The 22471-nt window shown below is 46.0% G+C and overlaps 1 protein-coding gene across 1 annotated transcript in view; it reads right to left on the bottom strand.

Moving 5' to 3' along the window:
- Nucleotides 1-14412, bottom strand: part of CACNA1F (calcium voltage-gated channel subunit alpha1 F) — a 62600-nt gene extending 48188 nt beyond the window's left edge. The window contains exons 1-9 of the mRNA XM_083592088.1: nucleotides 13546-14412; nucleotides 12589-12847; nucleotides 12360-12465; nucleotides 10531-10670; nucleotides 7600-7742; nucleotides 5632-5784; nucleotides 4611-4807; nucleotides 4405-4508; nucleotides 1919-2085 (exon numbers count right to left, since the gene is read on the bottom strand). Of these exons, the coding sequence (XP_083448214.1) occupies nucleotides 1919-2085; nucleotides 4405-4508; nucleotides 4611-4807; nucleotides 5632-5784; nucleotides 7600-7742; nucleotides 10531-10670; nucleotides 12360-12465; nucleotides 12589-12847; nucleotides 13546-13567 (1291 nt within the window). The 5' untranslated portion in view covers nucleotides 13568-14412. The remainder of the gene's footprint in view (nucleotides 1-1918; nucleotides 2086-4404; nucleotides 4509-4610; nucleotides 4808-5631; nucleotides 5785-7599; nucleotides 7743-10530; nucleotides 10671-12359; nucleotides 12466-12588; nucleotides 12848-13545) is intronic.
- Nucleotides 14413-22471: the final 8059 nt, after the last annotated feature.

Below are 22471 nucleotides of genomic sequence, written 5' to 3'. Positions count from 1 at the left end.
ATACTGTGCTTTCTGGGGATCCAGGGGCGAGCGAAGGCATAGGGACACCCGGGGCGGGGCTAAGCAGGCGCATGTGTGGCATTGCTACGTACGATGCATGCACTGTATGTAGCGACGCTGCACATGCACTGTACATAGCAGTTTGCCAGCGGCGCCACTCCAGCGCTGTACTGACGGTGCCAGGATCCTCTGCTTCCGGCTGCAGCCACGAACGGAGGATCCTCCGCATGTGGCTGTGGCTGCGTGATGGCTGCTTGCACTGCAGCGGCAGCGCAAGCCCCCGCAGGGTGCCTTCTTGTCACCCCCCCCCAGACAGGGCACCTGGGTCGCACCGCGCCCCCATTGCGACCCCACAGTGTACACCTCACTAAGCTCCATCCAAACAACTGGGTGTGACACAGCCATGAACCTTTATGAAGGTACAATCCGATACCATATTTTTCATCATATTTCAGTGCAAATGTTAAAACTGATCAAAAACATTATTTTAAAGTAGTGTTGAACAAATTTTAGAAGTTTACTAAAAAGTGTTTTAGTGCTAACTAACAGATCAGCAGAGAAAAACGGGCACTAAAATGGTGCTGATTGAAAAGGCAACATGTCATTTTTAATTCTAAAAAAGTAGATTTTCGCTAGAGCACTTTCCCCTCATTTATCTATTTATATAGCTCTGTCTAAAATAGACATAAGGAAACAACAACGGAGGGGGGATGGAGGCAGTGGGAAGCAGGGGAAACACTTGTGATTATTTTCATTACACGTACCTGTGCTATTTTTCTAGAAAAAATGGTGCTAGTACTCACCATGAATGCCTTCCTTGTTTTCTTATAATGGCTATGGCACCCACCTGAGAGGTGCCGGAACTAAGTTCCTATGAGTTCTGGCTTAAAAAAAGCCTTGATATATTCTTTGCCTTAATTACAACAGGTCCACGCTTTAAAGCTCTGTGTCTGAGCTCTCTCTCTCCCTTGCTCCAAAGCTTTCCCTGTGAAAACCCACTCTTTACTGCTGAATTGGAGTAAACGGCAATCTGCTGAAAACCCACATTGCTTTTTGTTATGCTTCAGCTTTAAAGAGAAGGTTTTCACAAGGAAACCTGTGCCTGGAAAGAGCAGGGCTAAAGGTAAGTGTGGATAAGCCCCTAGTTGGAGCACACTGGGACTCCTCAAGTTGCCTCCATTTCTGAGAGGGGAGTCAGAGAGGCAGAAGGGTGAAAGGACCAAGATTCTCCAAATTTGTCCTCAGCTGACTGGGGAGGGAATACAGATGAGCTGAATAGGAGACTCATAAATATCTGTCTACTCACAATGCTGACCTTAGTTGCTCTTACCACTTGCTCAGCGACCCCAAAGTAACTAATGAGGTCCCAATGAACTAATTAACTCAGTGCCAGGGGTTTTACCCTTGGAACTCTCTTCCATTTTCCCTTGCTGCAAATTATAGCCATGGGGAAGGGTACGCACAAGTAAAAGCATGCTACTAATTGGCCAATTCTGGGCATTGCTGAAGGAAAGAGCACAACCCCTGTATCCCTTCCCTCAGCAAAAGGCAGAGGGAGAAAAATAAAGAGACAGAGGGATCGGCCTGGCCTGCCCTTCTGTTGTGTTCCTGCCATCCAGTCGTGTCCCCGACTGCCAGGTCCACCTGCTTCCCCAGTAGGTACACGGCATCCGACTCCCCTCCCTCCTCTCCACAAGAAGGATCCCTTCCCCAGCTGCCAGTTTGCTCAGGTTCTCACTAATCTTGCATCGCTGCTGCTTGGATTGATTCCTCTCTAATCCCCTCACCCAGAGCTGCCACAAGGCCCAGATGGTAGCATCCAGGCCACTGACTAAACCGTCCCCTCCTTCAGCAGGGCACTGTTCTCTGGCAAAGCAGGGCTAGGAAGCCGGCAGCGGGTGGCAGGCAGAACCCTTACGAGTGTGCTTCTCGTCTGCCTCGTCCCCTTCCTCGTCAGGCTCGATGTCTTCGGCCTGCGTGATCCAATCCAAATAGCCCTTCAGGTCTTCCTCCATCTGCTGCTTCTCCCGTAACTTTTGGAAGTCACCCCGGGCCTTTGCCTTCTCTCGCTCCTTGGAAAATTCTCTGTGGGGAGAAATGGGTCAAATTAGCTGAACACAGGCCAGCTTAGCCTTCTGCTGAAAGACACCTACTGGTGCAAAGCCCGCCTGCCAGTAGCACAGCCTTTGATCCAGCTGGTTGTCATGTGTTTGGCACAGCCGGAAAGCTCTCTGGGCGCTTAAGGGACACACAGGGCTGAATCAAAACGTCAGAAAGTCAGAGCAGGGAATGGGAAATTAAGTACAAGCTCCCACCTACCTCCACAAACATATAATACATACACGCCAATGTCAGGATCATCCACGCGCCAGCTACCCACAGATCTGGCCACCTCAGCTGGGCCACAGATGTCACAGGCAGACAGCAAACAGAAAATACACCACAGATGGTCAACCTGTGACATGGAGTTATGACAGTTCATGGCACTTCTGAACCACTCCTGAAATCTGCAGCACTCCTGGCTATGGCATATGAGAGTCAGGCCTGAATTCTTGCCTGACTCGCTAGTTCTGACCTGCTCTGCTCTACAGATCCATAGTTTAGAGGCAAAACCATAACAAAGCACAGGGTGACAAAAGAGCAGCCCTGCTAGATCAGACCAAAGGCCCATCTAGGGCAGCATTTTGTTCTCACAGAGGCCAGCCAGATGCTTATGGAGATTCCACAGCAGGACATGAGCACAACAGCACTTTCCCACTCATGGATCCCAAACCTGTGAGGTAGATTAGGCTGAGAGACTGGCCCAAGGTCACCAAGTGAGCTTCGTGGCCGAGTGGGGACTAAACCGTTGCTCTTCCAGGTCTTAGTCCAACACTCTAACCACCATACCACACGGTATGGTATCATAACATCTAATGCTTTGGGCATGGCTTGTGTCACACTCAAGGCTGCCCCAAGACATTTTGGAATCTGCAGTGAACCACAAAATAGTGCCTCCACTCTGGCCAGGAAAGAAGGGGTTAGTGGATCCTGCCACCTGAGGTTGTCGCCTCACCTTGCCTCATGGCTGGGCTGGCCTTGTGCAGACCTGCTAAAAAAAATCAGTCACCACTACTATTATACACTACAGTGGTACCTCAGGTTAAGTGCTTAATTCGTTCCAGAGGTCCGTACTTAACCTGAAACTGTTCTTAACCTGAAGCACCACTTTAACTAATGGGGCCTCCTGCTGCTGCCGCACCACCGGAGCACGATTTCTGTTCTTATCCTGAAGCAAAGTACTTAACCCGAGGTAATATTTCTGGGTTAGCGGAGTCTGTAACCTGAAGCGTATGTAACCTGAAGCGCATGTAACCTGAGGTACCACTGTATATCAAAGTGCCCTGACAAGTAGGTAACTCAGCAGAATGGCTCTTCCCTTTGCCTGGCATCTGGCATCAGTCATTCTGGCCCTAAATCCATAACCCACTAGCTTCTTCCGCTCCCTTCGCTGGGGGGGGGGGAGGTACAGCATAGAACCTGGACCACATCAACAATCATTGCACACACTAACTTGCATATGCTAGGCTAAAAGATATCATACCAACTCATGGTTCACGCTAACCAGTTAACTGCACAAGTTTAGTTACACATGGTTCAGAGAGGTGGTCTGCTACCATTTCCTGTTTTATCAGTACTCAGGTTTATAACTCCACTCCCATTTCTACTAGGTGTGTCTTTGAGAAGGTAAGCAACCATTGTAAACTATGCTTTCTTAATTCAGATATCAGACTAAACCATAGTTAACAAATATAGCACTTCAAACCAAGTTTTCTGGTTTTGGTTTGCCCAACAATAGTTTGTCACTTTAGACATCACACAATACCATAATTACATTTTCTGGTTTTATTTTATGTCCTTCCTACCCTCTTTTGGCTTATGCCTCATTCTTCCTATCTGACTGTGAACCCGTGGGAAAGGGTTTGTCCCCTCACACCCCGTGTGGGGCTAACATTACTTTAAGCACCCAATGAATGAATCGTAACAATTCCACGATTCATGCAAGCGAGTGAAGCTACATGCTACCATGAAAAGCCAAATATAGAATCACTACTACTAGACTTGCGAGGTGGAAAGTGGGTGGCAGTGCAGAATCTTTCCCACTAAAATATAACCATTTGATACTGCAAATGAGCAAAATCAATTCAACAGATATTACAAAGTACAAATGCAACCCATGCTACCTTTGGCAGATTCTGGATCTCTCACAGAAGTCACCTCCCCATCTGAATGCTGTGTGAATGGTTACATGCTATCCATTTATCCAGCTATCCAGTTACCACATGTATGTAGGCACAAGAAGCAGTCCTCAAAGGCATCCCATGAACTGATTCACATGCTATACGCATTCCAAATCTGACTTACCCACTCAGCACACCCAAAACCAGATTGAGCACGAAGAAGGAGCCAAAGATGACAAGGCTGACAAAGTAGAGCCAGGGCAGCTCGTGACCCATTGCATCCTGCATCTGGAGTAGAGAGAGGGACAATAAGCAGAAAATTATATGGACTGCTCTGTATGAGCCATTGGCAGTGCTGCCCCCCCCCACTAGTGGAGGAAGCTGCCTCACCCAGTAGAGCACATCGGTCCAACCTTCCATGGTGATGCACTGGAAGACAGTCAGCATGGCAAAAAAGAAGTTGTCGAAGTTGGTGATGCCACCATTGGGTCCTTCCCACTTCCCACGGCACTCACTATTGTTCGTCAAGCATTCCCGTCCGTGCCCAGAGAAGGCACAAGGTGATGGGTCCTCCTCAGCCTCCAGGTCTGCAAGGGATGCAGAGATTTTTTTGGGGGGGGTGGACGGACAGCAAGAAGAGTGACAGGTTCATTCTAGTGCTGAACCAAACTATGTTTCACAAACATCTGTATATCTCTCAAAATGTGACCTGTATTTCCAACACCCCCCACCCCCGACTACTAAAACACACACACACCAAATATTCACTTGATAGTTCAATATTTTTTTAACATTTAGGCATTTAAGCATATCAGTACACAGCTTTTAAAATCCAGTCATGCGTTTATGTTGCTGAAAATGAAACTGGCTATTTGGGCTAGAATCATAGAATTGTAGAGTTGGAAGGAATTCTGAGGGTCACAAGCAAGAGACTTCAGCCAGGAGACAGAAGCCAAACAGTGGCCTGTAGGCCTGATCTTTATTGTTGCAAGACTTCCCACCACCACAAAGACGAAGCAGCCAGAAGCCCCAAACAATGGTTACATCATGAAACACATGAAATTCACTATGTAGCTCCTGATCACATTGTGAGAGGCTCTTTCAAGTTATAACAGCAGCAGCAACAACAATAACCGCAACAAAGCAGCAGATGACGATAAAAGATAGCTGCAAATAGGTATGAAAACATGTTTGAAAGAGAAGCCTTTCACATTCTTCAAAACTGCAGCTCTCACACTGAAAACTGAATTCAACAGAAATTCATCCCAGCAGTGCTATTCCCCATTCTGGAAGGAAGGAGTAGGATTATTCCCTACAGTTCATTTGCACACACTTGGATTGGTCTCTCTCACTAAAATTTTTGGAGGCAAGAATGATCTACATACCTCCCCCCACACTTGCAGAACTATACCTGAACCAACGATGAAGCAGGTCTTGTGCATGCGGCCGATAAAGAGCTCCAAGCCAATGATAGCATAGATGATGATGACGAAAAGGACAAGCAGCGCAATGTGCAGGAGGGGCACCATGGCTTTCATGATAGAGTTCAAGACAATGTGCAGGCCTAGTTGGTGGAGAGGATTCAGAACATGGTGTTAACTTTGCAGAAGCATAATGAGCAGTGCTGCAACATGCAGCGCAATCACAACTGGCCATGTATACAGGGGCACATGGCTGCAAGTGGAGAGCTCAGTCTCAGGAGCAGAATACAACCAGAAGGGGTGGAGGATTCTCCTTCACAGCACAATGAACATTTGTAGAGAACCTGAAGCTAAATCATTTGCAGATGAATTGTCTCTGGGTCAAATTTTATACACCGCATTGAAGGAGCTGCTCCTGCTATCCATTGTGCAATGTGCTTGCAGCAGTGCAGAGCATGGTGAATACGGCTGTGTGCTGCTGTGCATAGCATGTAATACAATGTGGAAGCATGAACTAAAATGCAAGTGGTGCTTTAATGTGGCCCTGCACAGCAGGCATGCAGTTTGTGGGAAATGTATTTAAGGAGACTTGCAGAGTGGCTGTAAGTCACAATAATGCAATCACATGGAATGTGTCGATGTGCTGCCTAGCAAGACAACATGCAAATATGTGCATGTGGTATGCTCTGGGTGGCATGGAAGCCAACATGAAGCTCAATGTGCAGGTCTGATTGTATACAGTGCAATACCTGTGATGCATTGTAGCAGATTAAACATGAGCTGCAGTATAATACTGCAGTGTGATCTAGTGCAGAATGATAGCATATGTTTTGGCAAAATAAAGTGACTCTGGCTAATGCCACGACATGCAGTGAGGTGCAATAAAGCAAACATTATGTGGCATATGCCCCAAAATTGCTGTGAATGGTCTTTAATGCTCTGTGGTATAGCAGCGCAACTGTGCACAATGCAGTATGGATATGGCATCACAAGAACACTGCGACAACACATGGTACAGCACCTCTCTGCTCAATAAACTACTCTGGCAAAGCAAAGCAGAGTGCAGCCACTATGCAGCTAGCAGCAGCAAAACCAATACAGTGGTACCTCGAGTTACAAACGCCTCAGGTTACAAACGCTTCAGGTTACAAACTCCACTAACCTGGAAGAGTAACCTCAAGTTGAGAACTTTGCCCCAGGATGAGAATGGAAATCATGTGCCGGCGGCACAACAGCAGCAAGAGGCCCCATTAGCAAAAGCAAGCCTCTAGTTAAGAACAGTTTCAGGTTAAGAACAGACCTCTGGAATGAATTAAGTACGTAACTAGAGGTACCACTGTATGTACAGTTAGGCACATGATAGGTGGTACAGCAGAAATACCATATACAGTACAGTGTATATGTACAGTGTATAAATGCAGCTCAGAGCATCAACTCAACGGCATCTCAATTTGACCCAAAGCAGTGCAACGTGTAAGCACAAAGGATGGTGCACTGATTGTTATCGGCTTCTCTCTTCAGAGACTACTACCAAGGAAACATATGGGGGGCCCTCCAGACATCCTTTTTATTGCACATCACGGTTATTTGCGCTCTTGATGTTTTTGGGGCAGTTACATGTGATCCCACTTTCAATACTGTTTGCACCTGCAGAATTTTTGGAGTGGTCACATGGCTTCATTTCCAGTCAGCGCATGCCCGGTAACTTCCAGCTGAAACCCCTTAATTTTTATACCCCAAATGCTCTGGTTTATTTTTGTCCTCCATTTGTTGTGCTGATAGCTCCTCTGGCTAGCAATAATGGGATAGCATTGGGGAGACATCACACAACAAACTAAAGCAGAATCAATTAACCACTACATGTATGATTATTGTGTCAAGAACATATTGCAGAAAGTTCGCCAACAATTAAACACCAGTCTGGAGGCGCCCTGTTTGTAACAGAGAGAGATGCTTACTAGGGACACCAGAGACGAGGCGCAGAGGTCTCAGGACACGGAAGGCTCTCAGAGCTTTGACATCAAACCCACCCGGCTTCCCACTCATGTGATGAGCCTCTCCAGGCTTGTGGGAAACTTGTTCCAGGATGACACTGAAGAGACTGTGGGGGGGAGACAGGATCATGATGAGACAGGCAGGGGACCTTTCTCCCCATGAAGAGCCCACCCAGACACAGATAAAAGAATGACAAGCTAGCTTCTAGCCCCATAGACCCATTTGTGGCCTTCACTCTCCAGGGTTAACAGTGTGAAGCAGGCCCTGGTGGGTATTGTTGCTATCATCATCATCATTCTATCCACTCTATGGTCCCAGAGCGGGTTACAACAATTAAAACACAATGTTGAGGTGCCAGCCATTGATAGACCAATCCTATATTTTAATCCTTTTTAAAACTACCTTAAGGAGGAGGTGGTCAGTCTCTCCTCTCCTCGCTAATTCTAGAGATCGGCGTTCTTCATTGGATGAGGACTCAGAGTATTGATCCTCAGGCTATAAGAACTATCCCCTTTTCAAGATCATTCCCCTTAACCTAATCCCAAAGGGAACTAAGGATTTGGAGATTGTCTGGGGAGATGCTTGAGCCTCCCCCCCCCCACAAAACACCAGAGCTGGGCTCTAAAATGTGGGGTATAATAAAGGCAATTAAGCATAATTCCTTTTGCTCTCCTCTGAGCAACAATAGCTGGTCTCCACATATCTGATAAATTACACTTGAATCCTCAGGGCATCGTATACGAGGTTATTCCATTTTATCCTCAAAATAGTGAGAAAGTGGCCTGGGCTTACCCAGTGAGCTTTACCGCTACGCAGAGAAGAAATCTGAATTCAGCTCTCCCTGGTCCATGCCCAACACTGTCTACTGCTCTACACTGCTGCTCAACAGATGGCTCATGATCCATGCCAGCATCTGACACACCATGGCAATAGGTCCTGGGGCGCACATTTAATATAATGACATGCAGCCATTTTGGGTGGTAAAATGTCCTTGATGGCCCTGATGATGGTGGAGGGGGTTTTACTTGGGCCTTCTGCAAAGAAGGCTTGCCTGAGGGTTATAGCTCCAGGAGAAATACCCCCCCCCGCCCCCCGCCAGTAGATGGCTTGGTATGTAGCACATATTGCAGTCTGAATTGCATGGGCCATGTGTAGGGGACCTTCGGTCCTCCAAATGTTGCCGAACTAAATCTCCAGTCAGCCCTAGCAAGTATGGCCAATGTGTAGTTCAGCAATATCGGAAGGGCCACAGAGACCCCACACCAGTCATAGGTTAATTTGTAAGCAAATGAACAAGTGGGATGGCATAGTCTTTTAACAGACTTGCCATGTCTCTGGAGCTGACCTCAAGTTTCAGGATCTTTTTCAGATGGGGAGAAACCTCCAGGCACAGCAGGATCTCAGGCTGGCAGGGGGTGTAGGAAACTGCCTTGAAGTAGGTCTGCCAAGCCCAGTGCAAGACGGGCTCTTTAGCTTATTGAGCAAAGGTTTTTCCCCCAATCACCTGATCCTTTCAACCAGAGGTGCTGGTTCTGAACCTGGATCTTTCCATGTGCAAAGCGTGGCCCCTCCCAGTGAATTAAGAGGTCTGGCTATTGTCCTCTTTTATTTGTGTTATTGATTTTTATAAGTATATATACCACCCAATACTTTTTGATTCCAGGGTAATTAGCAATCACACAAAAACACCATTAAAACTACAATAAAACAGCATAAGACAATTTAAATGTACTGTATCTAAGAGTCACGGTGAATTTGGATAAAGTGTTATCTACATGATCTCTGTTGGGTCATATATGCAAGATAATTGCTCATTTTGTTTATTTTATTTAAAATGAAATAAAATTAATTTATATAAAAAATACATGATGAATAATTGAAAAATGTTTTCAACTGGAACCTAAAAGGTAGCAAAGAAGGTGCCAGTCAGAACTCTCTGGAGAGGATGTTCCCCAAACTGAGGACCACAACCAAGCATGTCCATGTTCACCAGCTGCTTCACCTCTGGCAGCAGAGGCATTCAGGTGGCTTCCATAAATGGGCAGCTTGGTGTGGCGCAGGGATTCTTTTGCTTGAGAGCTTTTACAATTAATTCCATGTCCTTCCCCTGCCTCATGTCCATCAGACTCCCCTTTCAGGCACCAGGGTGCCAGGTGTCAACCCTTGTCCCGACCAGGGACCACAGTAGGCCTCTCTTAGCAGGCTCCACACTTTGAACTACCAGGTACCACCCCTTAGGTCACAGGTAGGGATGGGTGAATGTCTATTTCAGTTTCTCATTTTCTAGGCTTAAGTACAGCTCTTCACATTTCAACATCAGTTTGCTTTATTTTTTAAAAGGCCTCATGAAAATTCATCAGCATTTTAGTGCTGCTCTGCTCGTTCCCTTCTACTTTATTTGATGTTGTGTCTGCATGGCCTATTTACAATAAGAGTCCTATTCATATGTTCACGGCATAAGCATTTAGCTATGGGCACTGGCTCTGGCTAGTTGACCATTTCAAGTCCCTTCAAACACAAGACCTGGGCCTCTCCCTTCCTACTAACATTGCCGTGTACAGACCCCCAACAGGGCTTCCTGTACTTTTAACTGTTTGGTTGAAAGAATTATGACATTACAGCTTTGTCCAGAGAGGACACATCCTTTGGCACACATTTTACAGAAACGAGGGCTTTTCTCAGGACTTGGATCTAATTCCTCAACTTCGTTAATAATCGCTTGCTGTACAGACTTATTTGCATTAAGATGCTGCAGAAGAGCTGCGCTACTGCAGTTTCCCCAAATCTCCCCTCTCTCTGTTGCCAGGCAGTCCATTTGGAGAGATATACTTGGGACTTTTGGCAACCTGCAGAAGTGATTTGCACTCACTCATCATGTCACGGAAAAAACTCACCCCACCACAACGATGACAAAATCGAGAAGGTTCCAGCCATTGCGGATGTAGGCGCTGGGATGCATGACCAGTCCATAGGCAAGGATCTTGAGGAAAGTCTCCACCGTGAATATGATGAGAAAAACATACTCCACTTGCTCCTGTGGAGGAAGAAGGCCAGTAGGCCCAAATTATACATCCAAGCTTCTCCTGCTTGTGTCCTGAGAAGCAATCTATCACTTTACAGTGGTACCTCAGGTTACATGCGCGTCAGGTTACAGACTCCGCTAACCCAGAAATAGTACCTCGGGTTAAGAACTTTGCTTCAGGATAAGAACAGAAATCATGCTCCGGCGGCGTGGCGGCAGCAGGAGGCCTCATTAGCTAAAGTGGTGCTTCAGGTTAAGAACGGACCTCCGGAATGAATTAAGTACTTAAGCCGAGGTACCACTGTATTGGGATTTGAAACCAGTCACATGTTCCAAAGTCAGAACAATCCCAAAGAGCTCCACTTGAAAGCTCCAGTTCTGGAAAGTTACACTAGAGACAGAGACTGGAAATTCCCATCAAGGGAAATGGGCAAAAATTTCTCTGGATTAGCATTATCTCAGTGCAACACCAGCACAAGCAGCTTACAGAGTGGGCAAGAAATAGGAGGGAGAGCAAAGAGTTGGGAGTATCACACATATACACGGCTACAGGAGTAAGTGTGGCCACTTGCACACACACTCCCCAGAAAAGAGGAGCGTGCATTTGTCACTCACGGCATGCAAAATTCAATATAAATAAACACAAAAACACAGAGAATAAAAGATATGTGGAGCTATAGCACATAACCCTGAAATCCCGATCAATAGGCCAGCCCCATCACATCTTTACTGAGACCCACTAGTAAGAGAACCAGAAACACAGTGCAGTTAGCACTACTTTCTGCTTCTTTCCTTTTATACCAGTAAATGTTATCCTCTCCTTCAATGAGAACAGAATCTCTGGACTCTGTCCTGCCATTGTAAACAACAAAGCCCTCCCACAGTGGTACAGTATATGTACTGTGTGAACTGTAAAAAAATTAATTCTTTTAAAAATGGCTGGCAGAGAAATGAGATCAAGTTCTGTCTTTGACTTCACTGGTGTCAAGCATTTCTGGATTTACCCTAGAGGGGAGAAACAGAGATCAGAAACTGGCCCCCATCCAGTTTCAGTCATGGATTATTCTGGATTTACTCCAGGGAAGCTGAGATCAAACTCCAGCCCTGACCCCAGCTGCAATCAGCAGATGACTTCAAATTCATAGGGGAGCTTCTGTGGCCTCACTGCAAGACCCTCGGCCCCCAGAGTGAACTAGGAAGCTGCGGGGATGAGGGGGCAGGGGGCAGCCTGTCGCCTCAGCTGCCCCCAGTCAGGTGGTGGATTAATGGTTATTAAGAGATAATAGTTTTAATTAGCATTAACGTGTTGCCTCAGACAGAAATCAAGATGTAAAAGTGGAATCATTAAGGAAGAAGGAGGCCACGGCAAAGGAGTTTACTGGACTACAAGGTGAAGAAAAATAAGGAGCAGCTGCGTGATCCAGGATTTGGGGTATCTCTAGCCGGAAGGTGGCATGTGGTGGGTTACAGCAAGGAAGCAGACCTTGGAGGCAATATTCCTGGCTTCACATGATGTTGTCTTCCTGTGTCAGACCTTGGGCCTACCCATCTAGTTCAGTACCTGTACTACCTGACAACGGTTTTCTGAGGTCTCCAGCTGTCCAAAATCCTTTTCACTGCATCCTTCAGCATGCAGAATATGTGCTCTGCCATTGCACTATGCTCTCCCCCACTCCCCACCCTTCCCTCAAAGGCACTCACCAAGTTGTGGTTGGAGACATTCGAGTCATCCTCAGGGAAGGGGATATAGACTCCTAAGGCCACACAGTTGGCGAAGATGGTCATAAGAATGAGGATATCAAAGGGTCTGGGAACATTCAGTTAAGGCAACAAACAGGAATTTCTTCTCCCTCCTTCCCCCAAGGAAAAAAGAGGGCCTCCCCACCCCCACCCCGAGTCAGCTGTCTCCCAATTTGTAAGAATAGGATGCTTCCATTCAACGATGCTGATGGCAGCACGGCGGATGGGGTTGTTCAGCCTGAGACAGAAGAGGGCTCGTGGTGAACGGTGCACCACATTGGTCCCCTGGGTTTTATGCTTGTTGTGCTGGAGACGCTTCTTCTGGGCATTGCTGCCTGTAGAGCCCAGCGTATCTGAGCCCCCACCAGCGAGTGTCCATGCCAGGGCCTGGCCTGTTGCCTCCACAAAAGCCTCAGCCGCCGAGCGTGGGATCTCGGGGGTGCCAGCTGCTGCAAGGTGGAAACAGGGCAAGGGGGAGTTAAGGATGGATCTAAAGGCTAACTGCCCTGTTTCTTAGAAAAGGCACAAAAAAGAAATAAGGTTCTGAAAAACACAAAAGGTTGGTTAATATAGAAATATGACAGAGCACGTTCCACTGTGGGAGACTTTTCCAAGACTAAGGCCTCTGTGAGCTCAGGCTGAAAAAAACTTCAGATGTTTGCCTGGCACCTATGGTTTGGCCTCAGGACTTCACACTCATTCATTTCCATTATCAGTCCCAGTTATACATCAAAACACCTCATTCTGATTGCAACACCAAAGCCATACACTTCTCTGTTTTTTTCAGCTGCTGTTCCAATCTTAAACAGTGTCCAAGCCTCCTACCCTTTACTTCAACCCCTTTGCTAACCTAGGACCAAATGTTTAACTATTGAGAACCACTATAATGCAAAAGTTTGCCTGATGCCCCCCATAGCTGGACTTTAGATCATTCGTCTTCTACCAGCCCCTACTTACCACTGTCTTATTCCTTTCAGTATCTTCTGAACACACCCCTAAAAGCTGCAATCCCAAATGCACTAGGTAAACTCCTTTCAGTAACACTTACTTCTGAGTAAACATGCCTAGGATTGCACTGTAAGACTCCTACCCACCTCCCAACAGCTTGTCCCTACCTTGTTAACCAAACACATCTACATCTACTCACGTCCTCCGTTGCACTCGGACATCTTGCTGACTGGTTGTAGGGGGTGAGAGGGCAGATGAGGAAATCTCCAGAAGATGCTAGCACTTTAGACCAACTACCTCTTCCCCTTGCAAGGGGGGGCTTCCCATTCTTTTGGCCTTTCTCCCTGGGCGGGGAGGAAGGACCAAATTAACCCTACGTGCTCTCATGGGAGGGCAGAAGCAGGAGCCTTCCAAGCCCTGTAGATGCGCTCCTTGCTTTCCACAGCAGTGCTCCCGCTGAAAAGGATTTGAGCCCCTGCTCGTGTCTGCTTCTCTCTCACACTCTCTCTCTTTCTGTCGCTCTCCCTGCTTCGTTCCCTCGCTCTCGGTTGAGGATTAAGGCAGATTGCCTACTTTAAAGGGCAGCGCAGGAGGCAGGGAGGAGGGAGCTCACACAGCTGGTTAGGTCACTGACTGTTGAGAGCTGGGGACATCCCAGCCACACAAGCCAGCCTAGGCCTGGAAAGGGGTAGTATGAAAGATGTGACTGAAATGGGAACAGCCTTGTCATAATCCAACACACCCTACCTGAATGTTGTGTAAAAGCAGCATAAGGGAGCTCTTGTAAATGATGGATCTCTCCGTGACCAAAACCAGACCGACACCAAGTCTTTTATGACGGCAAGTTTCCTTTCTTTCTTCAGACAGTCCGGCTTGATACCTCCACCCTCAGTCACCCTGGCACAGATTACGCACAAGGGGCCCATTTGCATGTCTTTTTGGGGTGCGGGATGGGATGGGATACTGAGATGGTTGTTCCCAATGCAGGGCCTTGCTCACTTACCTCAGGGCATTCTGGGATGAACGGACCCAGCTTTTGCACTCCTGTGCACACTACCGCACAAACACTTTTACCTTTAAAACACATTCAAAACACAACCTTTCCCTTAAAAGAATCCTCAAAGTTTACCCCTCAAAGAGTTACAATTCCCAGCAGCCCTTAACAAACTAAAGTGCCCAGAATTTTTTGAGGAGAAAATCCGCTTCTAATGTGCTTTAGAGGTATGGAGGTACAATGTCTTATGAGAAGGACAGCAACTGGCATAATTAATTGGTGAGTCAATAAAAATCTTAAAATTTACTATTGTTATTTCATAATATAGGGTTGCTTTTTAAAAACAATATTAGCCTGATGCCAACAAATGTGGAAAAAGAAGATAAGGTAGTCAAACAAATGTAAAACATTGGCACAGACTATACATGTATGAGATTGTATGAGATTGTATGAGATACAATTACTCTAGATCGAGTGCACTCTCAACACTGGTTTGGGAAGCAGTGTTTTGTCTTATGTTTCACGTGAAATACTGCATTTTGATGTGTTTTCCCCAAAACCAGCTTCAGAAAAAGAATGACATTAAGCCCATAATGTGTATACAACCTTTGTTTTCCTGCCTTCTGCCACAGGACAGGAAATGTAAAGCACTGCTTTCTGGTTGGTATGTCAAAATTCATGAATGGCTCACACGTGCCAACTCTAAACAGAGGTGGACTGTACCACTATATTTCATTGTTTGATTATATATATATATGCATATACAGTGGACAACTTGGGTTGCGAACGTGATCCGTGCGGGAGGAACATTCGCAACCCGCAGCGTTCACAACCGCAGCGCATGCGCGGGTCATGATTCAGCACTTCTGCGCATGCACAAAGCACGATTTAGTGCTTCTGCGCATGCGCAAGCGCCGAAACCCGGAAGTAACCCGTTCCGGTACTTCCTGGTTCGGTGCGGTGCACAACCCAAAAACGTGCAACCTGAAGCGTCTGCGACCGAGGTATGACTGTATAATATATGGAAAGAATGAAACTGAAAGATAGAAAAGTGAAAGGAAAAGAAAGGGGAAGAAAGGACAACTAAATATAAGAATTAAAAAGGGTGAGAGTTTATTTACAGTTAATATTTGAGCAGCTGCAGCTTTTGTTAGCTATGCATGGCAATTTGCACTTGATAAAATGTCTCCTTTCATATAATGATTGTTGATGATCCCCAGCAGGCTAGGGACAAGGGTGAAAGCTGTTTCCTAGTTCTGCTGGATCTCTCAGCGGCCTTTGATACCACCAACCATGACATCCTTCTGGACCGTCTAGAGGGGCTGGGAGCTGGGGGCACAGTGGTTCCACTCCTTCCTCCTGGGCCATGTCCAGAAAGTGGTTTTGAGGGTTGTGTGTTCAGACCCCTGGGCTCTCACTTGTGGGGTGCCTCAGGGTTCTGTCCATGCTTTTTAATATCTACGTGCAGCCGCTGGGAGAGATCATCAGGGGGTTTGGCCTGGGTGTTCATCAGTATGTGGATGATACCCAGCTCTACCTCTCTTTTAAATCAGAACCAGTGAAGGCGGTGAAGGACCTGTGTGAGTATATGGAGGCAGTTGGAGGATGGATGGCAGCTAACAGATTGAGGTTGAATCCTGACAAGATAGAAGTACTGTTTTGGGGGGACAGGGGGCGCACAGGTGTGGGCGACTCCTGGTCCTGAATGGGGTAACTGTGCCCCTGAAGAACCATGTGCGCAGCCTGGGAGTAATTTTGGACTCACAGCTGTCCTTTGAGATGCAGGTCAATTCTGTGTCCAGGGCAGCTGTCTACCAGCTCCATCTGGTACACTGGCTGAGACCCTACCTGCCCACAGACTGTCTTGCCAGAGTGGTACATCTCTCGCTTGGACTACTGCAATGTGCTCTACTTGGGGCTACCTTTGAAGGTGACCCAGAAACTACGAGTAATCCAGAATGCGGCAGCTAGACCAGTGATTGGGAGAGGCCGCCAAGACCACATAACACTGGTCTTGAAATACCTACATTGGCTCCCAGTATGTTTCTGAGCAGAATTCAAAGTGTTGGTGCTGACCTTTAAAGCTCTAAACCATGGGTAGGCAAACTAAGGCCCGGGGGCTGGATCTGGCCTAATCGCCTTCTAAATCTGGTCCGCAGATGGTCCAGGAATCAGCATGTTTTTACATGAGTAGAATGTGCCCTTTTATTTAAAATGCATCTCTGGGTAATTTGTGGGGCCTGCCTGGTGTTTTTACATGAGTAGAATGTATCATTTTATTTAAAATGCATCTCTGGGTTATTTGTGGGGCATAAGAATTTGTTCATTTTTTTCTTCTTCAAAATATAGTCTGCCCCCCCACAAGGTCTGAGGGACAGTGGACTGGCCCCCTGCTGAAAAAGTTTGCTGACGCCTGCCGTAGCCTTGGCCCAGTATACACTGAGGTCCAGCTCCGAGGGTCTTCTGGTGGTTCCCTCACTGCGAGAAGTGAGGTTACAGGGAACCAGGCAGAGGGCCTTCTCCACCCTGTGGAACGCCCTCCCATCAGATGTCAAGGAAATAAACAACTACCTGACTTTTAGAAGATATCTGAAGGCAGCCCTGTTTAGCGAAGTTTTTAATGTTTGATGTTTTATTGTATTTTTAATATTTTGTTGGAAGCTGGCCAGAGTGGCTGGGGAAACCCAGCCAGATGGGCAGAGTAATAATAATAATAATAATAATAATAATAATAATAATAATGTACTGAAGTTCTCACCCTGGGCCAGCAGGGGTATACTGTTGATAGTTATGCAAATAAGGGATCGAAAGTGATGTTCAGTGATTGGATAGTTTTAGAAAATTGTTACAGTTATGTTGTACTGGAGCTCTATATAAGCAGGCTGACTGAGCCCTTCAGTTCAGTTCTGTTCTGGCCTGTGAATAAACAAGAGCTGTTTGAAGAATCGCTGTGTCGTCTGATATGTTCACCTACAACTTAACAATTATTATTATTATTATTATTATTATTATTATTATTATTATTATTATATAAAAGTACAGGAGCCTTTGTATCTTGCCATCCTAGAGTAAGAATCGGAAAAACAGACCTAGAATAATAGAAATGCATTGTAGTATGAATGAATTTTGTTTTGTATTCTTTGTTTTATAGAATACACATAATAATGTTATGTTACTAAGCAAATTTAATAAAACAGTAAAAAAAACAGAAATGCAGAGTTGGAAAGGACCCCAATGGTCATCTAGTCCAACCCTCTGCAATTCAGGAATCTCAACTGAAGCATCCATGACAGAAGGCTATCCAGTCTCCTGAAGCAGTCCGTTCCACTGCTGAACAGCTCTTACTGTCAGAAACTTCTTCCTGATGTTTAGTCAGAATCTCCTTTCTTGTAACTTGAAGCCATTGCCTTGAGTCCTCCCCTCCAGAGCAGGAGAAAACAAGCTTCTTCCCTCTTCCATGTGACAGCCCTTAAGATATTGGAAGATAGCTATCATATCTCCTCTCAGTCTCTTCTTTTCCAGACTAAACATACCCAGCTCCTTCAACCATTCCTCATAAGGCTTGTTTTCCAGAACCACATTTTACCAGCTACTCCAGAATATCATGGGGGTCTTTGTCAAAAGCCTTACTGAAACCAAGAAACACTATATCCACAGCATTCCCCTGATCCACCAAACTTGTAACTACAGTGGTACCTCGGGTTACATATGCTTCAGGTTACATACGCTTCAGGTTACTGACTCCGCTAACCCAGAAATATTACCTTGGGTTAAGAACTTTGCTTCAGGATGAGAACAGAAAGCGCACGGCAGCAGCAGGAGGCCCCATTAGCTAAAGTGGTGTTTCAGGTTAAGAACAGTTTCAGGTTAAGAATGGACCTCCGGAACGAATTAAGTACGTAACCAGAGGTACCATTGTACAAGCATATACTGCAGCAAAATTAATAATGGGATCCATATTACAGATGGGTGATAAAGGAGGGACGTTAGGTCTGAAAAGGTTTAAGATTACTGATTAAGGTTGCAATCCTAACCATGGCTACTCCCAGGCAAGTGGGGTGAGGATTGTAGCCTTGGAGGACTCATTTTCTGATAACCTTTTGGAAGAGGGCTAAAAGGTTATCCTGTACACTCCCTCCTCCTCAAGTTACAGAGCAGTGAGCTTTGGTTTAACTGGTTTTACCTCTTTACAAAGGTGCCTCAGCATGAAGTAAGCTGGACTGCAAGCTGGGGATCCTGACAGAGGAGGGCCCCAACCTTGCCCTGGCACACGGGGCATTTCTCCTGCTTAAGCCCTACTGAATGGAAGGTCTGTGATGTGGCTGCATTCATTTAGAAGGAGCTTGAGTAAGGGAAGGGTCTGGGTGGATTGGGCCCTTAGGGTTAATTAGTTGTGGCACCAGCGCCATTTGGGTGGTCCTCTTGAGATGGTCAAATACTGTGACAGACTTTGTGGTTTTTAGAGTGCTCTGTCTTTTTATTTTTTCCTTTCTGCTTTTCACGCTGCTTGTTTTGGTCTGGGTTGATTGCTTGGCAAAATTAGCCTATTTTATTACATTTTTATAAACAGTTTATTGTAATAAGGTGCATTCATCTTTTTAGCGTTAGTTGATGTTTGATTTGTTTTTGTTTTTTTGTTTTCATCCTTGAAAAATTCTGGTGCTACAACCCATAAAAAGGCAGGTGCTGAAGATGGCTCAGTTTAAGGCCTACTGCGGAAAGATGTGTTTCAGTTGCTAGGAAACAGTTGCCTCCAATTATCCACCTTCAACTCCCTCCTCTCCCCGCCCAGAAGCAGGAGTGTCTGAGGAGGTACAAAGACTACAATGCCCAGCATGCTCTCTGTTCTTGCTGGATTGGAGACCACATGGTGTAGCTGAACCATAGTTATTATATAGGCACACTCACAGGTCTCAAGTTTTGGGTTCACTTTGGAAGCTTTTTTGTCTCTTCCCCTTCACACCCCATCACAATGAAACATTATTTAATATTATTTATTACTGAATGTATATACTGCCCTATACTCAGAGGTCTTGGGACAGTTCACAGAACAAGATCAACATAAAAACTGCAATATACTGTATAGAATCAAAACAAAAACAACAACCCAACTACTCTCCCACACACAAAGAGCCACATTCTAAAACGACATAGGATGTCAATCAGATCAACCAAAGGCCTGGTTAAAAAGGAATGTTTTTGCCTGGCGCCTAAAGGTGTATAATGAAGGTGTCAGGCAAACTTCACCGGGGAGAGCATTCCACAGATGGGGAGCCACTGCAGAGAAGGCCATTTTAGTATATTTGTGCAAACTGCAAGGTGAGGAGTTTGTCCTCTTTCTAAAGCAGGAATCATTCAATGTCATTTATTTCAATTACCGGTATTTATTATCTACTATTACATTTATCTCCCACCTTTCCTCCAAGGACCTCAAGGTGGTGTGTACACAGTGATACGGAAGGGGGGGGCATGTCTTCTTCACCTTCTTCTTCGCTACAATATATCAATTTCTTTCCAATTGTCAATGTCAAAAGGGACTAAAATCCATAAAATTCATAGAAAATCAATGTACCAATTTGCTCAATTTCTCTAGGACCCCATCACACCTCACCTGTCCTCCATAATCCCTGAAGCAAGGTGTCAAGACCCTAATCCTGTCAAATCGCTCTGCCCGGCCTTTCCTCTGGGCAGTGCCAGGTGGCAGACTTTACATATTCGAACTATTGTCTTCTCATCACCGGTACTCAGGAAATGTTTATCTGCGCATATCTCCAGCTCTGCATATTCCCCCTCCCTCCTCTGTATGTTAATCCAGTGTAACCCAACCTCTCTTTAATGTATTCATGATGTCATCTGTGTAACCCAACCTCTCTTTAATGTATTCATGATGTAGCTATGATGTATTTTGCACTGCATTATGGGACATGGAGGGAAGTTTCAAAGGCTCATGTCACCCCTTTCCCGCTGTTCAATCTCGCCTTGAACCTGTTGCGCAATAAACTTGGATCTTCTGCAGCTTGCTCCTGTTTCCGGCTGAGCTCATTTTTTCTCCGCAGGGACCCGCGGACTTAGTCCGACGAGCTGGGTGGCTGAGCAGCCTCGCACCCAGATTTTTACCGTAGCAGATGGCGCCCAACGTGGGGCTTTGCGGTTCTCCTGTGTTGCTGACCGGGGGCCCTGAAATCTTCAGCCGGCACCGGGCCATTTTGCCTGGGAAGATCCTTTGGACCCCTGGCCATCTTCCGGGCGGTAATCGAAAGCCCCAGGAGTTCAGCCGGGGAGCAAAGAGGGATCCAGCCGGCTTATTCATCGATCCCGGGATCATCATAGAAGACACGTGAGTATAAGGAAAAGGAAAAACCCAGTGCACTGGTGGGAAGGGGGTGGAATCTCCTGGCAACTGAATTCTCTGCCCTCCTCTCTATCGCTCTTTCTCGCCTGTCTCTTGGTCCAATTGCTGAGAGAGACCGTGGACTGCCGCTCGACCCGAAAGGGGGGTTCTGAGCTCTATCTCTTTCTCCTCTCAAACCCTCCAGTCAGCCGCACCAATTGAGAGTCCGAAAGTAAGACTGAGAGACCCGGCTTGGAAAGACAGCCGACTCCCCGCAACGGACATCTCAGTTGAAAGCAAGGGGCTGGAGTTCTTCTTCCAAACTTCCCGAGCGCCCTTACGGAGGGGGCAGGAAGGGGTCTTCCTTTCTATCAATAATCCCAGCCGCACTGGTCGGTGCCACGTAACACGTGTATCGTGCGTGAGCCTGCTTCCAAAAGCAAGGGGGATTTTCGGTTCAAAACTCTATCAAGGGACTACCCGATCTGGCACCGCACGGCGCGGGCGTCCAGTAGGGCCCCTTTTCCTGAGATTGTAACGATAGGTAGGAGGTTGCCAGGAGGGATAGCTCAAGAGGAATTGGGCGGGATTTGGCAGAGTGGAAAGGAAAACCCCAGGAAATAGATAAGTAAGGAAGGAAGAAAATAAGTGAGAAAGGAAGAAATAAGGAATTAGGTAGAAGAGCTCTCTAAAAGGAAACCCTGTTAGGAAGTTGCCAAGCAACAAGGAAAAGGAAAACCCTAAATAGCCCCCTGTACAAGTTACCCAAATCCTAATCAACCTCTCTCTTTCTCCCTTCTCTATCCCAGACACCCCCCCCAAAAAAGAAAAACAACAAAAAAGCAACAACAGCAATGCATGCATATATAAAGGGGTACCCAGTCAACCAAGCGTTGTGAGCCCTGCCAGTTTGATTAACTGGTGGTGTGTTTGAAGAGGCAAGGAAGCTCATAAAACCATGTGGGACCTTCCTACTAATTTCACTTAATGAAGCCAAAGGAAGCGGCCCAACTCCTTGCGATAACCAACTAAAGAATGAGAATATATATGTTTACATGTTGTCTGTTATGTGTGTTGTCTGTTAATACATATATGAGAATATGTATGTTTACATGTTGTCTGTTATGTGTGTTGTCTGTTCCTTCTGTCTCTGACAGACTGCCTTTCTTAAGTGTGCATAGTTTAAACTACAAGCTTGCTTCAAAATTTAAATCTAGGGAAGCCATGCTGGACCTTATCAATCTTAAAACAGAAAAAAACAAAAAACAAAATGAGAATGAAGGGTGCAAATGTTTGTTATTTGAGAGAGGCTCCAAAGAGTCTTCCTCCAAGTAGCTTAAGTGAGGGTATGATTTTAAGTTGATGGTAGATAATGTTATGTTGCAACCTTTGAGTTTGTGATTCTACATCCGTGTTCCAGTCCTTTTTCCAGTATTTTGAAATGTGCTGTGAAGAAACTAATGTTTCTGCTGCAAAAGCCTAGTTGAGCCAACTGCTCTCTCAAGCTAAAATGCAGTGTATGTATTTCATCAAGCACATGCCTATGAAAATAGGTGTTCCTTCTAAGAAAATTGTTAATAAAAGGTAGAAGCTTTGATAGACAACAATTGTCTATCTATAGAGTCCAGTCCTGATATCAGTCTCTAAGATCAGCCAGGGTTTCCTGGCTTCTTATTGGAAAATGCCTCCCCCACTTGTTTCAGTCTCTTTCAGGTTCTCCCCCCCCCCTTCTTACTTCTGTGCCAAATGAATTTACTCCTGAGCAAGCTTCCTTCAACAAGGGAGGGGAGCACATTCTTT

This window comes from Podarcis filfolensis, assembly GCF_964270895.1.
Source record: "Podarcis filfolensis genome assembly, chromosome: 17".
Lineage (NCBI taxonomy): Eukaryota > Metazoa > Chordata > Lepidosauria > Squamata > Lacertidae > Podarcis > Podarcis filfolensis.
Note: the sequence above shows the minus strand (reverse complement) of the source record. Positions and strands in the feature narration are given on the sequence as shown.